The sequence below is a fragment of the Dermacentor silvarum genome, chromosome 1, assembly GCF_013339745.2.
Source record: "Dermacentor silvarum isolate Dsil-2018 chromosome 1, BIME_Dsil_1.4, whole genome shotgun sequence".
NCBI classification, from domain to species: Eukaryota; Metazoa; Arthropoda; class Arachnida; order Ixodida; family Ixodidae; genus Dermacentor; species Dermacentor silvarum.
The window spans coordinates 11,912,877-11,931,871 of record NC_051154.1 but is presented as its reverse complement, the minus strand read 5'-3'; the positions used below and the strand labels follow the sequence as shown (position 1 = coordinate 11,931,871).

The 18,995-nt window shown below is 45.6% G+C and overlaps 2 protein-coding genes across 2 annotated transcripts in view; one reads left to right on the top strand and one right to left on the bottom strand.

Annotated features, from left to right (window-relative positions):
• Positions 1-7,902, top strand: part of LOC119456701 (zinc metalloproteinase-disintegrin-like EoMP06) — a 125,030-nt gene extending 117,128 nt beyond the window's left edge. The window contains exon 21 of the mRNA XM_049664866.1: positions 6,333-7,902. Coding sequence (XP_049520823.1) covers positions 6,333-6,344 — 12 coding nt within the window. The 3' untranslated portion in view covers positions 6,345-7,902. The remainder of the gene's footprint in view (positions 1-6,332) is intronic.
• Positions 7,903-13,506: 5,604 nt separating this feature from the next.
• Positions 13,507-16,348, bottom strand: LOC119456710 (tyrosine--tRNA ligase, cytoplasmic). The gene is made up of 2 exons (XM_037718536.2): positions 14,828-16,348; positions 13,507-14,182 (listed from the first exon to the last, which is right to left on the bottom strand). Exons 1-2 carry the CDS (start codon positions 16,198-16,200, stop codon positions 13,966-13,968), a joined length of 1,590 nt encoding a protein of 529 aa, XP_037574464.1. The 5' UTR covers positions 16,201-16,348; the 3' UTR covers positions 13,507-13,965.
• Positions 16,349-18,995: the final 2,647 nt, after the last annotated feature.

Below are 18,995 nucleotides of genomic sequence, written 5' to 3'. Positions count from 1 at the left end.
CAGAACGCGCTTCACTGTGCGACGCCCCTTGAGGATCCAAAAGCGTTCCCGAAGGTCCAGGAGGGTGAGCTGAACTCCTCCATGTAGGAGCCTTACGTGTGTTGCATCAACCAAGAGGTCGGTGAACCGGTGATCTGAAGGAAGCAAGATCGGATGCTTCAATTCCTCTCGGTCGTTAAGCTGCTGCAGTCGGCCTCCTACACGAAGTAGTCTGTCACGGTCGAGAAACGGCTGTAGCGTCAGCACACTGGAGGTGTTGGGAACTCGTTGTTCTTCCTCCAAGGCCTTGACTTCGATTGCGAATGCGGAGTGTTGGACATGCCTCAACCAATACATCTCCGCCTGGTGCAACTCTGACGCCGTAAGTGGTCCGGTACAAGATGGCATGTTCTGCGAAGCGTTCCGACGAAACCGCATGATCCAAGCCGTTACTCGCAGTAATCGGGAGAGGCGTCCAAAGCTTGCAACCTCAAGCAATGGCTCGTGTGGGGGCGACGAGAGTACCACTACTGCGGTGGGGCAAGCGGATATCTCTTCACTGGTCTCGCTAGAAAGGGCCTCCGGTGAAGGAGCAGAACAAATATTCGCAGGCCATTGCAAATGGGGCTGTGACAACCACGTAGGACCGGTCCACCAGCAAAACTTGCGCGTCAATAACTGGGCTGCTACTCCACGCGTGAGCAAATCTGCTGGGTTGTCGGTGCCTGCACAGTGCCTCCAAGAATACCCCGAAGTCAAGCGTTGGATTTCGAGAACACGGTTTCTCACGAAAGTCTCCCAACGTCTCGCGTCAGCAGCAATCCAGTGTAGGGCTATCGATGAGTCGCTCCAAAACACGCCCTGACAGCTGGATGTCTCTGGAATTCCTCGGAGGTAGTTCCAAAGCCTGGCAGCCAACAGGCACGCAAGCAGCTCTAGGCGTGGCAGCGAGGTAGTCTTCAGCGGTGCGACCCTGCACTTGCTCATGAGCAGCTGAACCTTAACTGTTCCTCCTCTGATCTCGTAGCGCATGTAGACGGCTACGCCGTATACCAGCGGGCTTGCATCGCAGAACAGGTGAAGTTCAAACGGTGAAATCTGTCGCGGATTGTGACAGATGACGCAGCGTGGAATTCGCAGCGAGGAGAGCGTTGGTAGTTCGGATGTCCAGCCTTCCCACTGTTTCTCGACGTCTTCCGGTAATGGCTCATCCCACGGTGAGTTCCTACGCCACAGCTGCTGGAACAATAATTTCGCTCGAATGATGAACGGAGCCATAAGACCTAAAGGATCATAGATTCTTGCGAATGACTGCAGAATGGTGCGTTTCGTGGCTGAGTGCGCAGCGACATACTCGGAAACGGCTTTGGTGGTAAGCACGATATCGTCAGCTTCGCGGTCCCATACGAAGCCAAGCAGCTTTGTTGTTGCTTTGGCTTCTCCAATGGTGTCGAGAGAAGTGTTGTCCTTCAGGAATTGATGGCAAAGAACGCTGGAGTTGGAGCACCACTTTCTCAACTCCATACTTGCATCTGCTAAGATGGCTAATGCAGCACGGTAGATTTCGAGGGCCTCTTCTTCAGTGGAAGCTCCTATGACGAGGTCGTCCACGTAGAATGATGTCTTTAGGCGTGTAGCTATTATTGGCTGAGCCCTTTTCCACATTTCGAAGTGATGCTGCAAAGTAGCAGATAGAAGGAAAGGGCTAGACGACGCTCCGAAGGGCACACGAGTCATTCGCCATTCGACGATGGAAGGTATTTTCCCCTCGTCGCCGGGCAGTCGGTCAACCCATAGAAAGCGGAGAGCGTCGCGGTCTTCAGGTCGGATTGAAATTTGAAGGAAAGCCTTCCGGATGTCCGCTGTCAGGATAATTGGGTTCATCCTGAACTGTACAAGCAGTTGCAAGAGCTCGGCACCAAGTTTCACCCCTTTGTCCAAGATATCGTTGAGCGATGACTCGCCCCGTTCATGGGAAGAGGCGTCAAACACTACGCGTATCTTCGTAGTGATAGCTTCCCGACGGATGACTGCATGGTGCGGAAGGTAGTAAACCGTCGCTTCGGGTTCTCGAGAGGTGTCGACACGTTCGGCGTGACCTTCTTTGAAGTACTCACTGATGGTGCGGTCATACTCCTGGAGTAGCTCCTGTTGTCCGTCGAAGCGCTGAAGCTGGCGTCTGAGCCGGTTTTCGGCGACACTTCGATTGGTGCTAGTCAGTCTTCCCTGGTGCCTTATCATCAGAGGAACCACGTAACGTCCAGCTTCCTTGTGCACGTACTGTGTGAACTGAGTCATTGCCGTTTGGTCACAAACTCCAGCGGTATCCTGAGGGTCGGTTATCCCTATTGCATCGAGTCGCCACATCTCCGTCGGGTCAGCAATGTCAGGTTCGGCTTGCCCATTCCGCTCACACGCAAGGAATAGGGCAGATGCGCTGCAGTTCCAATTAGGCAAGGCATTGGCGGGCCTTACTGGGTAGACGCCTTGCACTAGCCAACCGAAGACCGTCTCAACCGCGCATAGATCGCTGCGTAGACGTTCTATTCTTCCGGTCACTATGCGCCAATAGCAATCTGATCCTATAAGGACACTGATTGTCGGTATCGGCCGATCGCCCAGTCGATTATCATCTGCGACAAACATCTTGCGTTCACGCAACTGTGCGAGGAGATCTGGTCCGATGGCTGGAGTCTTCACGGTGCAGACTTCCGGTACCTCCAACGCATCTACGGTGACGCTACGTGAGTCGAACCGACTATGAAGTTCGAGCTTGACACTTCGACAGCTGTAAGGGCGGGAACACTTAGAAGTGCCAAACGTCCAGAGAGAGAGGTCTTCTGTCCCGAGGGAAGGCAGGTCGAGCCTTTTGGACAGGTCGCGTCGAATAAAGGTTCTCTGGCTGCCGGTGTCAAGCAGTAGTCGAACTAACACGGAATTGTGTTTTCCGGACGCCCAAACTGTGGCCGTTTGCATCAAGATAGGTGCAGACATATCACTACTAGCTGGAGCACTTGTCACTGGCGGCTTGACACTTTTCGTTGGATCATGGTGGACAAGTGGATCCCTGCTCTCCGGAGACGGGTAGTTGCGATCTTGGTTCCATATGGCGCAAAGTACGGAAAGGTGACGTTTCGAGCATAACTTGCACTTGATCCACGCGGCGTTGCGGCACATTCGTGCTACATGGCCCTCTCTGCCACATTTAAAACAACAGTTCTTTCCAGCAAGCCGGCGTCTGATCTCGTGGGCTGACAAAGTGGCGTGGCAGTCCTTTATGGTGTGGTCACGGTCATCACACAGTACACAGCAGGGATGCTCGTTCGATGCTGATCCTGCGGCCAAGGCTAATGCTGACGGTACCGGCGGTGGTAGACAAGGTCGGCACCGCCCTTGTCCCGCGGAGGTAGTTTTCGGTAGGCACCTTGAACGGGAGGCGTGGCTCTCTTCTCTGCTCTCGACTTGCACCTGCAGGAACTTCATGACCTTTCTCACCTCCTCTTGCCGCGACCTCGGAGTAGCCCCGTCATCGGGCTCAGTCTCCTTCATGCGTTGACGGTAGAGAATAGCGATATCTTCGGGAAGCGATCGCATAAGAACGCGATGAAGGATGACCGCGTATTCTGACGCTGGAACGCCGAGGCTGTCGAGGCAGCTTGTACGAAAGTGCACCTCTTCGTAGAGTTCCCGCAGCTGCGATACTTGAGAAGAGCGATCAATGGGCGCAATGGCAAGTAAACAGTCGATGTGGTCGTCAACGAGGGCGGTATGACGGCCGAACCTCTCTTGGAGCAATTTCACTGCTACAGCGTAGTTCGCTTCCGCCAGACGCACACCTTCGATTGCACGCTTCGCTGTTCCGGTTAAGTATGATCTTAAGTACGAAAATTTCTCGATGTCGGACAGCTCGCGGTTGTTATGGATCGTGGCCTCGAAATGTTCCCAGAAGCCCTGCCACTCGCGAAGTTCACCGGAGAAAACGGGTACCTGTAGTTTCGGTAGGGCAACTCGGTGTAACGGTGCTCGGGAACTTGCTTGAGTGGAGACGCCTTGGGTGGCGGTGTCGCTCAGAACGCTCTGTGTGGCGCTGTCTCCGGCTCTTGCAGCAGAATTCAGAATGAAGCGGACCCGGCTCATGGTGTTGCGGATCTTGTCGTGGTACTCCAGAGCGACGGTGGCTTCCGCCTCATACTCGTCACCATCGTCCATGAGGTCGGCAATCATCTCGTTGAGCGCTGCTAGTGCCGAGTCCTTGTCCTGCAGGTCATCCAGAATAACTTGCAGGTCGGATGGCGAAGGATGCTCGGCTTGTAGCGCTTCGGTAGCGGACGAGATGAGCCTTGTAGCAGCGGCTCGAAGTACGCCTCTGCTGCGTCGCAGTCGATCCATCGTCGGTGCAGGACGCCAGTCGTCTCCCGGGTTTCACGGCACCATAAATGTAAGGAACGAAGCGACTGCGCGTCCGCCGGTAGCGGTTTATTGAACCGACTGCTCAAAGATGGCGCTAGCGCGAGCCTTTTCTCACGCGTTCTCTCCTCTTCGTCGTCTTCAGTTTTCATCAACCCGGGAACGTAACAGCGGGGTTCTACTTATCGTGAAAACTACATCCATCAAGAAACTGCCCACTCCTGTAGACAACTCCACTCATGGCCATTGTAATAACATTGTATAGCTGCTGTGCATGTAATTTTTTTGCCAGTTTAATTTTCCACACTGAGTGTGAAAAAACATGTGTAATATATGTAAATTGAATCAGCGACTAGCACCCACAAGTGATTGTGCAGCAGTTGCAGAGCTTCTCAACCAAGAAAATTGCAAAGAAACCTGCCATGAGGCCTTGCTTGATGACTTTACTGGGGCAACTTGCAAATGGAACTTTTTGCATCATTATGAGGTAGTCTATACAGTGGAACCTCGTTGATACGATTCTGCGTAATGCGTTTTTCAGGATGATACGTTTTTTGTTTTTTTTTCGTTCCCCGGCCATCGCATAGGAGCAATGTATTTTCATTCGGTTGTCAAGGAACTTGTTATCTTTCAAAATAACTTGTTTACGAACTTTGAAAAAAAAGAAAGTTCAGCGAAAACTTGTTGCTCAATAAAAGTGTGTTGACTGCGGTTCGTGCGGTGTCATGATGCTGCTCCGCATAACACGTGTGTTGTGCAGAGCAGTATTACTTGACTCCACAGGAAGCTTTGCTAGCGAGTTTGTCACCAAGTAAGCCTGTTTTCTTACGTTTTGGGGCTTGCTTTGGATGATACGATTTTTGGATGATACGTTTTATTTTCTGGTTCCCGCGAAGATCGTATCAACGGGGTTCCGCTGTATAGAGCTACACTACTGTTTGTGCCCAGCATTTTTTTGTGCTTTGCTTCATGAACTTGTATGCACCGAAAAATGGACCATTCCCGTTTCTGTGTATATTACGAATGATGGGTGGGGAGTAGATGGTGACTCAAAATATTATGGTTTTTCTCATGCTGCCAGCAGTCATAAAAATAGGCCAGGTTTTCATTTTCCTTATTTTTTCTTTGCTGGTTATTTTTTCTTTCATTTGTTTCTCAGCATTTCTAGCACAACACTTCTAGGCTAAGGATAACATTTTGAAAAATTTTCGTTCACCTGTGCTTGATTCTTATGCCTTGTGCTTTGCATTATTACCCACTGTAGCAAAGTGAAGCAATGCATCGTTGTGGTAATCAGCCCAGCTGGGTATTTATTCAAGGACTGATTGTCCATGCAAGTCATTGGTTTCATTGCTAGTGCTGATGCAGAGGGCAGTTGTACGAGCTGAAGTTGATAATGGGCAATTGAGGAATTTCTGCTCTCTTGGGTGTAGAGGGATCAAATGGGTCACTCAGCCATTAACCTACTTTTGTTGACTGGATTACACACACAAAAAAAAAGTGCAGTTCACAATGCATCACACTTTCATTTCACTAAAATCACGAATGCCAATGCACGGGCTGGTTTCTGTTCTTCAGTGGTAAACTTTCTGATAATACTCTCAGCATTAGGTGTCCTGGGAAGTTTTATCACTTCAGTTGTTAGCTAAAAAAATGGCAGCAAGTAATTCTGAGAATCAAGTGAAAAAAAGATTGCAAATATACTCAGGTGTGCCTACAAGTATTCCATTTTTGTTCAAATTATCCTCTTAAGTGATGCCTTTTGCACCATTTGGCAAAAACTACCATTGCATGTGCAGTTTATGAGAACACAGTCTGCATATGACAGACGAGTTCACATCATTTTTAACATTCTGCAAGATGGTACTGGTCTTGTTTGGTGCAAGAGCTGCGTCTCGTTAATTGTGCGTGCCAGTGTGCTCATCACAGTTTGCTCTGACATGCAGGAAGTCTTGTGAAGTGTGTGAGGCACCCAAGAACGTTGCCCAGTGGAGTCCCTGTACATAGGTGACAAAACTGGTGTGTGCAGTGCAGTGTGGACAGAAACACCGATATTTGGTGCATATTGGGCTGTGCCCTTGGTTTGATATTTTTATGAATTTGCATTGATGGAGCATGGCTTTTCCCTTGCACTGATATTAGTTGAAGTTGGTCGTTTAACATCGTGTTGAGCCAGAATCTGAACTCATCAGATTTCTGCGTTGAACAGTGCAGTGGTGGTTGATTGTTTTGAGAATGCACTCCTACTTAAATGTTCTGCCATGGTACAAAGCTCATTGCATGCTGTTTTAATGTAGTGTGCTTTCAACCTTTATAGTCGCATGACAGTTTGCAAGGCTTGAAAAGCCCTACAAGTAGTCTTGCACCATAATGCCTTTGAATGAATGCTGCTGTGCAAGCTCTGGACTTTCAATTATTAAGACGTTCTACTGTTGATCAGATTGCTCCCACATGGCAGCCATTTGGCATGTAACCCAGTAGTGCAAGTTTTGTCTGTGTTTTGTGGTTAAATAGGAAGTGTCTGAATGTGTTAGAATGCAAAGAAGAATTTAGGTTTTAGAATTCCCATTCCTGAACGTACAGTGCAGCAAAGCTATCTACACAGGAGCCTTACCATTTACCATAGAGTGGCTTTATAATGTTGTTGCGATCGTAAAGCGAGCCAGACCAGGGCAAACATTTTGGATGTAGCATGTGCGAGCGGTGTTTAGTTATGCAGTGTGTGAACAGTATTGCAGTGTTGGCCATATTGTGTGGAAAGAAGTGTCATTGTATCAACCAGACCACACTGCACAATATTACTTTCTCTAGAAAGCAGACATATTGGAGGACCCATGCTAAAATTCTTTTTTACCAGTATTAGACATGACAAAACAAAAATAATGTGATGTGCATGCTAGCTTCTTGCAGTTCTTTGCATGTGATACAGAGGTAATCTAAAGTTGTGATCAAGCGCACAACAGAATGGCACTACGTATGTAGAAGATGGCAAGGCAAGCATATGCCCAATTCTTCTAGGTTCTGCATAAGTGATCCTCCTGCCACAACTCCTTGCTGTGCGTGTTTGTTTCTGTAAGTGCCTATTTATAGACATTATGCATCTATTCATATCTTGTGTTTTTCATCTGTGAACAGGAGACATGTGGTTCCTTAAAGAAAAATGTTCTGCCATTTCATCCGGACCGCACCTGCAGGCCAAGCATTTCTAGTGCATGTGACAGTTGTTGCAACACAGTGCTGTCATAGACTAGACCAAACAATGACTTTAATAGCATTCAGTCTTGCAAGAGCATTAAGTTTTTTGCCTGTGTCTGTGTGCAATATAGACGAGCTGTACATTTTTTGTGCAGGACTACCACTAGTGCAGTTTCAAAGTGTGAATGTCACAGTTTTATTTTGTTCTTGTACATATGTATTTACTGTGTTGAGCAAACGTCGCTTCTGTGAACAAGTATATATAAATATATATATAGAGAGACATATACATATGTACATAATAAACTGTTTATTTATGAAGTGTGTGTTGCCCATTCTTACTGCAAAGAACACGATGGGGTACAAGATGGCAATAACAAGAAGCATGTGAGAACACTGAACTCCTTTTCCTGCCCAGCAAGTGCCTTGTGCTTTTGTGTCGTATAGTTGATTGCTTTGATCTAAATTGAAATGTGTGGTCTGCATCACTTGTGGCCAGCAGTGATGAAAGCCAGTCACCCATCATGTTGCATAGACTGCACACTATTGCACAATAATTTCACTGTAAAAGTATCGGTGAAACAAAATGTTGTAAAGTGCCACGAAAGGTTTTGGTGAACCTGGATAACATGCCTGCAATTAGCATTTTAGAACTAACAAAATCAAAACAAATACAAGCATTATCATTGAAAGAGCACCTGCAACAGGTGTCTAAAATAGTGAAGCAGGGTTTGGGTACAGGCTAGTTGGTGTTCCATTGCAAACATGACTTGCAGCGCATACATAAAGGGACAGCAAGAATGACGAGAGACGGAGCTTGTCTTTCATCATTCTATGTGTGCGCTGCAAGTCATGTCTAAAATAGTGGCAGATTGCTATTATTGCATCCACACTCTGCAGAGCTTGCAGTAATTTTTGTCATATATATGCTGCAATATTTATTGGAATGCTAACCTACAATTTCTTCAGCTAAAGTCAGTGGAGCATTTAAACTATGAGTGCAACATAAATTTGTACTTGGAAAAATGAATAACCAAGCTTCATACTTAGTAACCATAAAGAGGAGGCCTTCATGGTTGTTAACTGCACAGCATGTTTTTTCGTTAGACGGGAGTACGTTCCATAACTGAAAGTGATTCAGAGGCGTATGCAACCTAAACTGGTACCCCAAGTTCTTGAAAAGCTGCAATTATACTAGCAGTCATGGAAGCAAAGCATCGTGGTTGCTAGTGCACATACAGAGTAACTTTTTTACATGTTCCAGGGGTGTTCATTAAGTTCGTACTATTGGTACCATAAGTAGACATCAAAATGAGCGCACGCCTCTCTAGCTTTAGCGGAATAGAATTGTATAACATGTACCGCAGGACACCGCTAGAGCAATGGGAGAGTCGGCTGAAGCACGGGCAGTGATCCGCTTTCTGCATTTCAAGGGACACAAGTCCAGATTTGTGCCAAGCTGGTGGCATTGTAGTAACCGTCGCTATACAGTGCTTGTGTTCGTTCTTTTCCACTAAACCCATGTTCCGCACTTCCAAGCTTTGAGCTGCAATCAAGTCATGCACTTATAAGGCTATGGTCAAATACTCTACTTTTGTTTGAAAGTGTGAACAAGGGCTTGGCAAAAAGGAAATTTCGGTGAGAGTACACTTGCAGCCTGAAACTGAAAGGTGACTTTCAGATTCCTTGCTGCACATTTGTTCCTTTCACTAACCCTCCATTATTTTTTTTTCCGCACTGCAACTTCGTGCTGCAAATCACGCCATGAAAAGGAAAGTTGGCATTCACAACACTAGTAATCTACAAAGGAAACTCGTATATGTTCCTCTTAAGGAAGCTTTACAGTTGCAGAAAAATTTTTCCTGTTCCAGGGATTGAACCTGGCATCACCTTTTTGGAGTAGTCGCTCTACCAGCTGAGCCAACCAAGAGGCCAGCAGTTGGCTGTGAGAGATCGACAAAATGAATTCTGCGAAAACTCGCAACGTGGAAGAAGATTCGTGGAATGTAAAGTTGGAATCCACCAGTCTGTTGGATGCCAGCTTTCAGTTGGAGGAATTGGTGCAAGTGTCATCAGCATCACCTGTGCAGACTGCACTCTCTTGCAAGAATTTCATTCGTTAGAGTGCAGACTGCACATCCCCCATTTAGGCAGTATGTTTAGGTTGCTAGTCTTAAGCATTTTTTATGGAAGCCAGGATTGACAATATTTCTGCCAGGAGTACATGTGCATAATGCCAAAACACCACTGTAAGCCATGCACCAATATCTTATAATCGCATCTCCAAAGAAGAATGTGAAACCTGTTGGTAAAAAATGAAGCAGATCAAGCAAACTACTAACAGTTCAAAGCTTGTGTGCAATATAGAAGCGGCACAGAATTAGCCAGTCCCAACTGGCTTCCACTTGATGGCTATAGTGGCTATACAAAAAGACATAAGTTCATTCAAAACATTTTTGTGAATTCATCTTCATGACATTTGTAACAGAACATTGTGTTGTGTCTGCCAGAAAAAGTAGCACTGGTCGATAAGTGTTTTTGTTCGGCTTTTTTAGGCAATTAAAAGTGACAACAGTAGTTTTTGTGAAGCAGGGGCAGTATAATGTAAGGATTCCTTTCGCTCAACACTATTCCTTCATCATCCACTGCTCACAACTAGCCAATCCTGGTGATAACATGGGTGAAGAACTGCTCAGTTCACTAACGAAGTGTGAGGACAAACAGAATTGGAATAAAAATGTTTACACTATGCCAGCCCAGCAATACCTTTAGCAGCACAAGCATAACAATGTGCATTTTTTTGCTTTCACAATCGTAGCATTGGTGATACTTCCTTGTCTATTGAATGTCATGCAGATACAGATACCACCATACAGATACAGATGCCACCAAAATTTAGCAAATTAACAATTTAAAGATTGGAACTCAAGGACTTAACAATGCATGTACTGAAGTTCTTTTTAAAGTCTTTTTGAAGTTTTTTTTAAATACATGTCAGTGCCCTTCAGGTGTATACACAAGGCAGATATGTGCAATGTTTCACTAGAACGGTTTTTGGGCTAGTTTATTAATGATGATCACGTAACAGTATGCAAAATGAGGGACATAACAAATACTGTGCATCTCTTTTCTTTGCTATATCCCTAGTTTTACACTCTGTTATCAGATGTGCAATGCATATAAAATTAGATTATGCTTTGCTTCCCCTAATGGGGCACTGATAAACTTTTTTTTGAACATGGTAAGAAAATGTCCCCAATCTGCAGAAAGTACTGCAGTGAACATGCAAGTCAAATATTGTTCTGCTGCATGCAGCAGGGAAGCTACAATCTTGCAGAATAGATTGCTTGCTTTCTCCTGCAGCTTTCAAGGCTGTGAATTATTTTTTGTCCACTTTGTGCAATGTCAGCGATGACGTCACGGCAAGCACTGAGCTGTCATTAATGACCAAGAATTACTCGCAAGTGATGTATGTGAGCACACCCCTCCAGATCTTCGAGCCCTGGACATGGGGGGGGGGGGGGGGCATGTTGAATAAGGTTTTCCGTTTCTCCAGATCTTCTAGGAAATGCACAAGTGACAAATAACACATCCCACCTTGTCCAGTCGTCACTCCTTCGTCGCTCTTGGGCACCTTCGTTAAAAACCAACATCGAGGGGTTACCATAAGCACTCCAGCTGAGAAAAACCGATGAGTTGTGGTGGAATGAGGAACGTAAACATTGCACTTTGTATATCCCCATTCATATTGCGTCTTTTTCAATATTTGTTCGGGAATGTACTCCGTGAAAGGCATAAAAATCATTCCAGCATGTTGGCAAGGTTTCAGAATAATGTGTTTCAGGGCTTCTTCAAGCCTAAGAGATGTCCTTGTCCAATAAGTTGCCTAGTCTGCATTTAACTTATTAAAAGCCATGCATAACTTTAAACAAACAATTGAATGTACTAGCCAATATCAGTAGGTCATGGAACAAGGGATTTGTGTTCAGTGCATACTAAAGCAAATAATGAATCTATACAGTTGTATTACACAAACGAAACCTTGCAATATTTTTTTTTTTTTTTTTTGTGCCAAGGACTTGGTTGCAGAGAAATTCATGACAAGGGACTGCACTGTTCTTCCAAAATTCAAATCATGGATGATAAATTAGATGTCAAAGTTTTGGAACACATCATACTCCACCATCTGCTGCTGTTAAGACAACGGCACCAGAAAATGAAGCCAACAGCACATTGATAAACAAAAAGCAGGTAAAGCATTGGTTATGCAAGCACACTGCAACAGTGCGATTTTATGAAGCCAACAGCACATTGATAAACAAAAAGCAGGTAAAGCATTGGTTATGCAAGCACACTGCAACAGTGCGATTTTAGAACACTTGTTGCAACGGACTCCACTGATGCAACCGCAAACAGGAGTCTGGGCTGTGCTGGTGATCTCCGAGGTTATGCTCCACTGATTGGTAGCAAGCCTTTTTTTCAGTAAAAGTGACACTTAGATGGATAGCAATATCGACTAAAAATATATATATTTTTTCTATTTTAACGCCAAAATATGCCAGCATCCATGGCAAATGTTTGCACGAAGTGGCATCCTTAGCTGCATACTGATAGGTATTTAAAAAATGGCGCCAAACACTCCCCTCCCCCATGACCCCGCCTGCTCGCTACGAAAGTTTGGTCGACGCACTGTGGCGCTTACTTTGTTATTCTTGATTTAAACTGTATAAATGGCTTTAATTGTATAACAGTTTACAAATATAATGTCTGCAGTTCCTTTAACATTTCAAGTAGTTCAGTATACGCCCCAAAGGTGTCATAATAGTTCCCGTGTGAACACTTGATTTCGTATAGGTGCCCAAAACCCAAGCTTGCAAGCTTGCTGGAGCATCCATAGTAAAAGCCACTCTTTATGATGCAATTAATTACCACAGTGAAGGCAACAATGCCAAAAAGTCTGAGACCCTTGGTGTTACACCAGGTGTGTTTTGCAATGCTGTGCTTAACAGGATCAACCATGATTGGATAAGATAGGCAGGCTTTCAGGCATCTCCGAAAGGCAAGAAAAGGAGGAAGTTCAAGGCGAATGAAAGAAAGGGTATTAAAAGGCAATCTGAAGGGAACATTCGTGAGGCCCATGCACCAGGAGCGTCTTCGGCCAACTTGTTGGCAGTTGGCCTAAGACATCACTCAAAACTTTTTGTGCTGACAAAAGGAACATTTTCTCTGCAACCGCTGTACTTTCCAAATAGATTTTTAAAGATCGTTTCTGAATGCTTGCAACACCTACTGAACCAAACAAAATGTGTTGCCATTGGAACATTGTTTTTTATTAACAGCTTTGTCTAAGAAAATAGCTTAAAATTTGAATCTTTGGTATGTAAACTTTTTTTTTTGGTTATACTATGATCAAAGCTACTATCATTTTCTTTTGGTTCAGAATAAAACCCAGCGCATATAAAACTAACATAAAATTTTCAGAAATGCTCCTTCAAGACGTAAAAAAATATTTTGAAACGTAATTTTATTTTTTACAAATATATTAGTATTTTTGTACCACATTTACCACACTGTCAGAAGGCATTTATTACAGTCTGGACATTTTAACTACTTTGCTTAGACATGTGCAAAGTTAGAGGCAGTTGTAGCTAAGTAGCTAGGTCTGCTATCTTAGGGCATTTTGGTGCACCAGTCTATCACTTGAATTAATGTTTGCCTTTAGTGTCCCCTTCAGAGAAAGTACACAACCAGCGTAGAGTCATTTATGCCAAGAAAGAAAACTTCCATGTTGAATTCTCAAGCGTGAGGTACTACATACATTATACATTCTATTAGGTTCTATAAAGTGCAACACTCATCTAGGTACATAGTGCAAATCAGCATATCTAATTTACCGAATGCCAATGATCAGTTGAGAATCAACAGTTCCTGGGAGCATGCCACTTTATTAATGAAGTTCTAAAAGTACAAGTCCTTCCAAGTCACATATGCACACTGCATAAAGTGTAAATAGTTTCATCAAAACATAATTTCATACAAAATGCATGCAAAAATATGGTGGCTTATAGAGCAGTAACAGGTACAAAATTCCAATATATGCATACATAACGCTCCTTTGGCATAGTTCCCAGGTGCTGTGAATGCGATCAAATAAAAAAAAACTTCATAGCTATTATTGCTGACCTTAAAAATCAATGTTATCATGGCCCAAAGAATGGGTGTTGTCTCCAATTCTACCAACTTGAATAAACGGACACCAGTAAATAAGCTTTCGTTGCATTCTTTCCATTTTCACGGTTCCAATAGTGTGCATAGCACACAAATACGATCAGCTTATGTATAGGACATATAAGTTAGAGTGTAGCCTTAGAGGGCAAAGCAGTCTTATTTGATGGGTGCTCCCTTTAGCGAAGCACACGTGACAGGTTGGCCATTCACAATGAATGCACAACCTCCCCACTCGGCCACAAGTGATGCGGAAACCTTCATGTCCACCTGCAGCTTCTCCCAAATCTTCTTTTTCGGATTTAGTTGGGTGTCTGGCTGGATGCTGGCATCCTCGTAGCCTTCAATGAATACTCGGTCTCCTGGACTGCAGTTGCTGCAAACAAAAAATCTGCTTAATACCATCAAATGAGGTACACAATTGTAGGCTGCTGTCACACTAGTGACCAATGCCAATAATTACTAGAATACAGTATAATTTCCAGCTATTTGGGAATGCTTAAGTGCAGTGACAGACACAAACTAGCAAGTGAACACACACAAGTGCCAAGTATGTCCAATTATTTCTTAACAATGCCGAACCTCAATGCTCATCAAGTTCATTTCCAGCTATGACTGGTTCCTTGTCTGGCCTTCATTGGAGGTGGTTGCACTGTTTTGGCCTATTTAAGTACTAAAGTAAAAAAGTTGTGTTTAATTTGCAGCATCCATTAGTCTGGCTTCACACGATGAACAGCAAGCAGTAAAATGTCACCCTCAAAATTAAGTCCTAAAACTGGCACTAATATCGAAGTGTTCTAGACAGTTGCTCAATTACATACTTAAATGTGCAGTTTACAAGACTGGTGAATGTACTGTAGCAAATTCTTGTGCTTTATGCAGGTATTATTAAACACACCACAGTGAAAACAATACCACATCTATCTCAAATGCTTGTAAAGCATGGATGGTGGTGCATTAAAAGCTTGCTACAATGACACACAGGCACAATACACCTTTATATGTTGCTGCTTAGGCTCACCTGGGTGGCTTTAGAGGCTCAACTTGCCGTGGCTCCTGCACAGATGCGCAGAGCACCATTGCTTGTGATTCCACGCCCCGCATCTTAGATGGCTTCAAGTTGCAAAGCAGAACGACATTCTGGTTGAGAAGTGCTTCCTTAGGTACCAAGTTTCGTAGGCCACTCACAACTGTACGGGGTCCAGTAGGTTCAGCCAAGTCTACACGAGACACATAAAGTGCATCTGCATCTGGATGGTCATTAACTTCCAAGATATGTCCTACCCTCAAGTCAAGGCGCTGTGGGGTTATTTCATCAAAAACTACTTTTGTTGGAGGTGGGTAGGCATCTGCCGCCAGCTTCTGAAGCTTCGGATCATTGAAGGTTTCTCTGATTGGATCTAGTAGCCGATTAAGCTGTACTTCGACCATGGCCTTCAAATCACCTGGGTGTAGCTTGAGGTTCTTGAAATCTTCCTCCAGCTGTTCATAGCTCGAGTACGTTATATTACCACCGTGTGCCTCGTCGCGCTCGATTACCAGATCAGTGCGCTTCTGAAGAGGCACAAGGACATGCTTCACAAAGGCAAGAACACCGTTGTCCTCTAGATTTCCTGGCTCGCAGAAAGCCTTCTTGAGTTTCTTTTTCACGGCTGCCGGGGTGTCCAGCAAGTCGATCTTGGAATCTTCCTCCGACGAACTCATCTTGCCGCCCGACAGGCCAGGTACCATGGGGTTCATTAGATGAATGCGCTTTTCATAACCCAGTTGAGGTAAATATTTCTCGGCAAACGTGAAAATCTTGCGCTGGTCAACACCGCCGAACTGCGCATCAACATGCAAGTACTCCTCATCTAAGGCTTGCAATAATGGGTAGAGCATGCTACTAAGGAGAGGGTGCTCGACTTGCTTCACAACCTCAGCCCCGGCTTTCTTGGCGTCATGCTCAGTCACCAAAGACACCAGGCGATAGACATCCATGGAGAACTCTTTGCTCAACTGGTAAGTGGAGCCCTTCACAAACTTCAGCTTCTCCAGAGGCACACCAATGGACTTCAACATTGCCTTGATTACGTGCTCGTAGTACTGCGTTCGAAGTTCGAGCAAACCCCAAGGGGCCTTCATGTTATCCAAATATGCATGTAAATCTGCGAAAAGAATGGTTACCTCACATCCCGCTTTCAAAAAGTCAGCGATCTTCGACATCGGAACGAAATAGGCAACGTGAGGTTTGCCAGTTGTTGCTGTGCCCCAGTAGATTTTCAGATCTCGTTCCTTCATGATTTCATTCATTCGAGCTTCACCGAGCACTTCCTGGAGGTTTCTCGTAACGATGCCCACTTTTGATGAAACAGCTGCGGTGCCGCCGTTCTCTTCAACGGTGTGTTCAGCCATTGTAGACACCGATGTGCACAAAGGGAAAAGTTAAACTGCTGATATTATACAAGCACGACAACCCGTAACGAGCATACGGTGGGCTGACACGTGTAGCAGGCGAACAAGCGCTCCACGCAACACTTGAAAGACATTGACGCGAAAAACAGGCAGCGAACGGCGCCTGAGGGCGCTCTAGGCCATAGTTCACGTACGTCATGAGCAAAAAGCGGGTTCTTACCCAAATTACATGCCGCTCAAATGACTGAATTTGCCCTCAGAAATTATTTGAAAGTGTTCTAACAAAGTAAAAATTAAGTATTTGCTGACTTATACATGTTCTGCGCTTTTGTTTGGTTTCAGTTTCGTTTCCGAAGTTGTTGGCTTTTTTTTCTTGTAAGCGTTCGTTGCGTTCGTTTTCTACCAGACATGCGTAACTCGGCGGATGCTCGCGGATCACGAACGTTCAAAATAAGATGTATTTCCCATCATTTGGTCCAACATATTTGTTTTTGTGGCAGTCCTGCATTGTTCGAAATATAGTGACGTAGCTTGAAGGGCTGATAGCGAGGTCACTGTAGCTCTGTTGAACAGTCTGCGTGAGAGCGCCCGACCGGCAGCAACAGTAGGACGACGACAGATTCAATTCGCGATTGGAGCAGTGGTTTATGCACACCCCACAACACTACACCCCCAGGAGCGTAGCCAAAGGAACGGAGCCCCCACCCCCCGCGCCCTTTCCACCCTTCTCCTCGTCAAGTATGAGCTGAGGATCTCCGCATTTTTGCTGCAACATACACATGCCTCATCTTCTTACTTATTAATGCAGTAATGTTATTTGCCATCGCTTGGAGATACTCAGATTATTTTTTGCATTCCACCTAATTACATAATTAGTCAGAATTCATTAATCAAGCTTCTCAAATATTGTTGCATCTCTACAGCCGTAGTTGGCTGCCGACGATTTATTACTCAAGGAAACAGAAACATATTAGGAGACAGTAGTCCAGGCGTCGGAGCAAACACTGGCTAGGCGTTCGTTCAGTGAGGCGCGCTCGTGCCAGAGCGCCAGTGCCTTCGCGCGCGCACTTCATCGTTGTCTCCTAGCGACATATCAATTCTTCCTCCCTTAGACGAAGTCCCTATAGTGATCTGGAGGCCGCCTAACCTCTGTGGTCGCAGTTGCCGGGTGGTTCCTGCTTGTGACGTTGAGGTCGATGTTTGAGAGGAAGTGTTCTCTTGCGTATCGTGTGAGTCCGGTACCACCGGAACAGCAGCACTTGTTTTTTCTGACATTGTGTCCGAGAATTAGTTTGCTGTGCTCCAGTCTGTCGGCGCTTGGGTTGCTTGCCTGGTCTGACTTGTTTTTTTTTTTTTTTTATGTGATTGGAGGTGACGCCGAACCTTCCGAGGACGCTTTTTAAAAGCCAGGATCATGGTCCGACGCGGCGTAGTATTTCCCCTTCAATCCAGTCTGGTTTCTTTAAAAACTGTCGGATAAGCACTTTCTCCCTTACTGAGAAGCCACGTGATTGCCTGAGTGCCTCCTGGCGCTCAGGGATCTGTGTCTGCGTCTCCGGCTTGAGTAGGTCGAGAGGACACGTTTGGACACGAAGTTCTCGTCCAAACATCGCTCTTGCAGGTGTCATTCCTGTAGCCGTGTGAACCGTGGTGTGTTGCCGATACAGGAACCTCGCAAGTCGACACTGCATGTATGGAACACTGTGTATCCATCAGGAGCTCTCTCTTCAGTCCTGCCACAAAGCTGGATTTAGCACAGGCTTACCAGCAACTTCACGTAACACCGGAGACAGCCGAGATATTGACCCTGAACACGCTGAAAGGACTCTACAAGGTCAAACGGCTACCTTTTGGAATATCTGCAGCACCAGCCATTAAGTTTTTCTTTTTTTTTTCTTTTTTTTTTCTTTTTTTTAAGCCAGACTGGATTGAAGGGGAAATACTGCGCCGCGTCGGACCACGATTCTGGCTTATAAAAAGCGTCCTCGGAAAGGTTCGGCCTTCTGTCTGGCCGTTTGTTGCGGGGTGATACGCTGATGATAGATGTGATGGCCTGTATGCCATTTGCCGCATAGAACTGTTTCATCTCGCTAGAAATGAAGGCTCTTCCGTTGTCGGAGACGACTTTTCGGTGTGTGCCGAACGTAGCAAAGAGACTTCGGAGTACATTGATGACAACTGCGGATGTTGGTTGTGTCACGTGACGGACTTCCACCCACTTTCTATACGCGTCCACAACAACTAAGTAGGTATGCCCGTGTAGTGGCCCCGCGAAATCAATGTGCACTGTGTTCCACGGTGTCTGGGGACGGTTCCAGGTGAGAATAGGAACTTTGGGTGGTGTTATGATCGGCCTGGAACTCTGCATCTCAGTTATGGGAAACCAAACCCGCGCAAAGAGGCGGTTATGATCTTCCTGGAAACTGCACCTCTCAAATGTGGGAAACAGGCCCGTGCGCTTTTCCTGTGACGATATAATCCCCTTCATCCCCGAGAAAGCGTCACACCTCTACGACCTGAGCAGACGCAAAGGCGAGCAACCAAAGGAGAGGACCCGAGGGGGGAGAGGTCGTCAACTTGACAACTCAACAGAGGACTGACACTTCCACAAGTTCACCGAAGGAGACATCGGCTACCACAAGACCACGAGGGGTTATTTAAGGCTGTCCTGGCCCCCGTGTTAGTCAGAACCGCTCGATACTCGGATAGAGTCAAAACCATGTACCAATGAAGTGAATACAGTCTTTTCTATTTTCATCATCACGATGCTCGCCTTCATCGCCGTCTCCTGATTC

Bases quoted from the DNA above. Each gene is read 5' to 3' on its own strand.
- LOC119456710 (XM_037718536.2), bottom strand. From the start codon at position 16,200: ATGGCTGAACACACCGTTGAAGAGAACGGCGGCACCGCAGCTGTTTCA. The intron at 14,183-14,827 runs GTGAGCCTAAGC...TTTTGTTTGCAG, and splicing joins GAGCCTCTAAAGCCACCCAG to CAACTGCAGTCCAGGAGACC.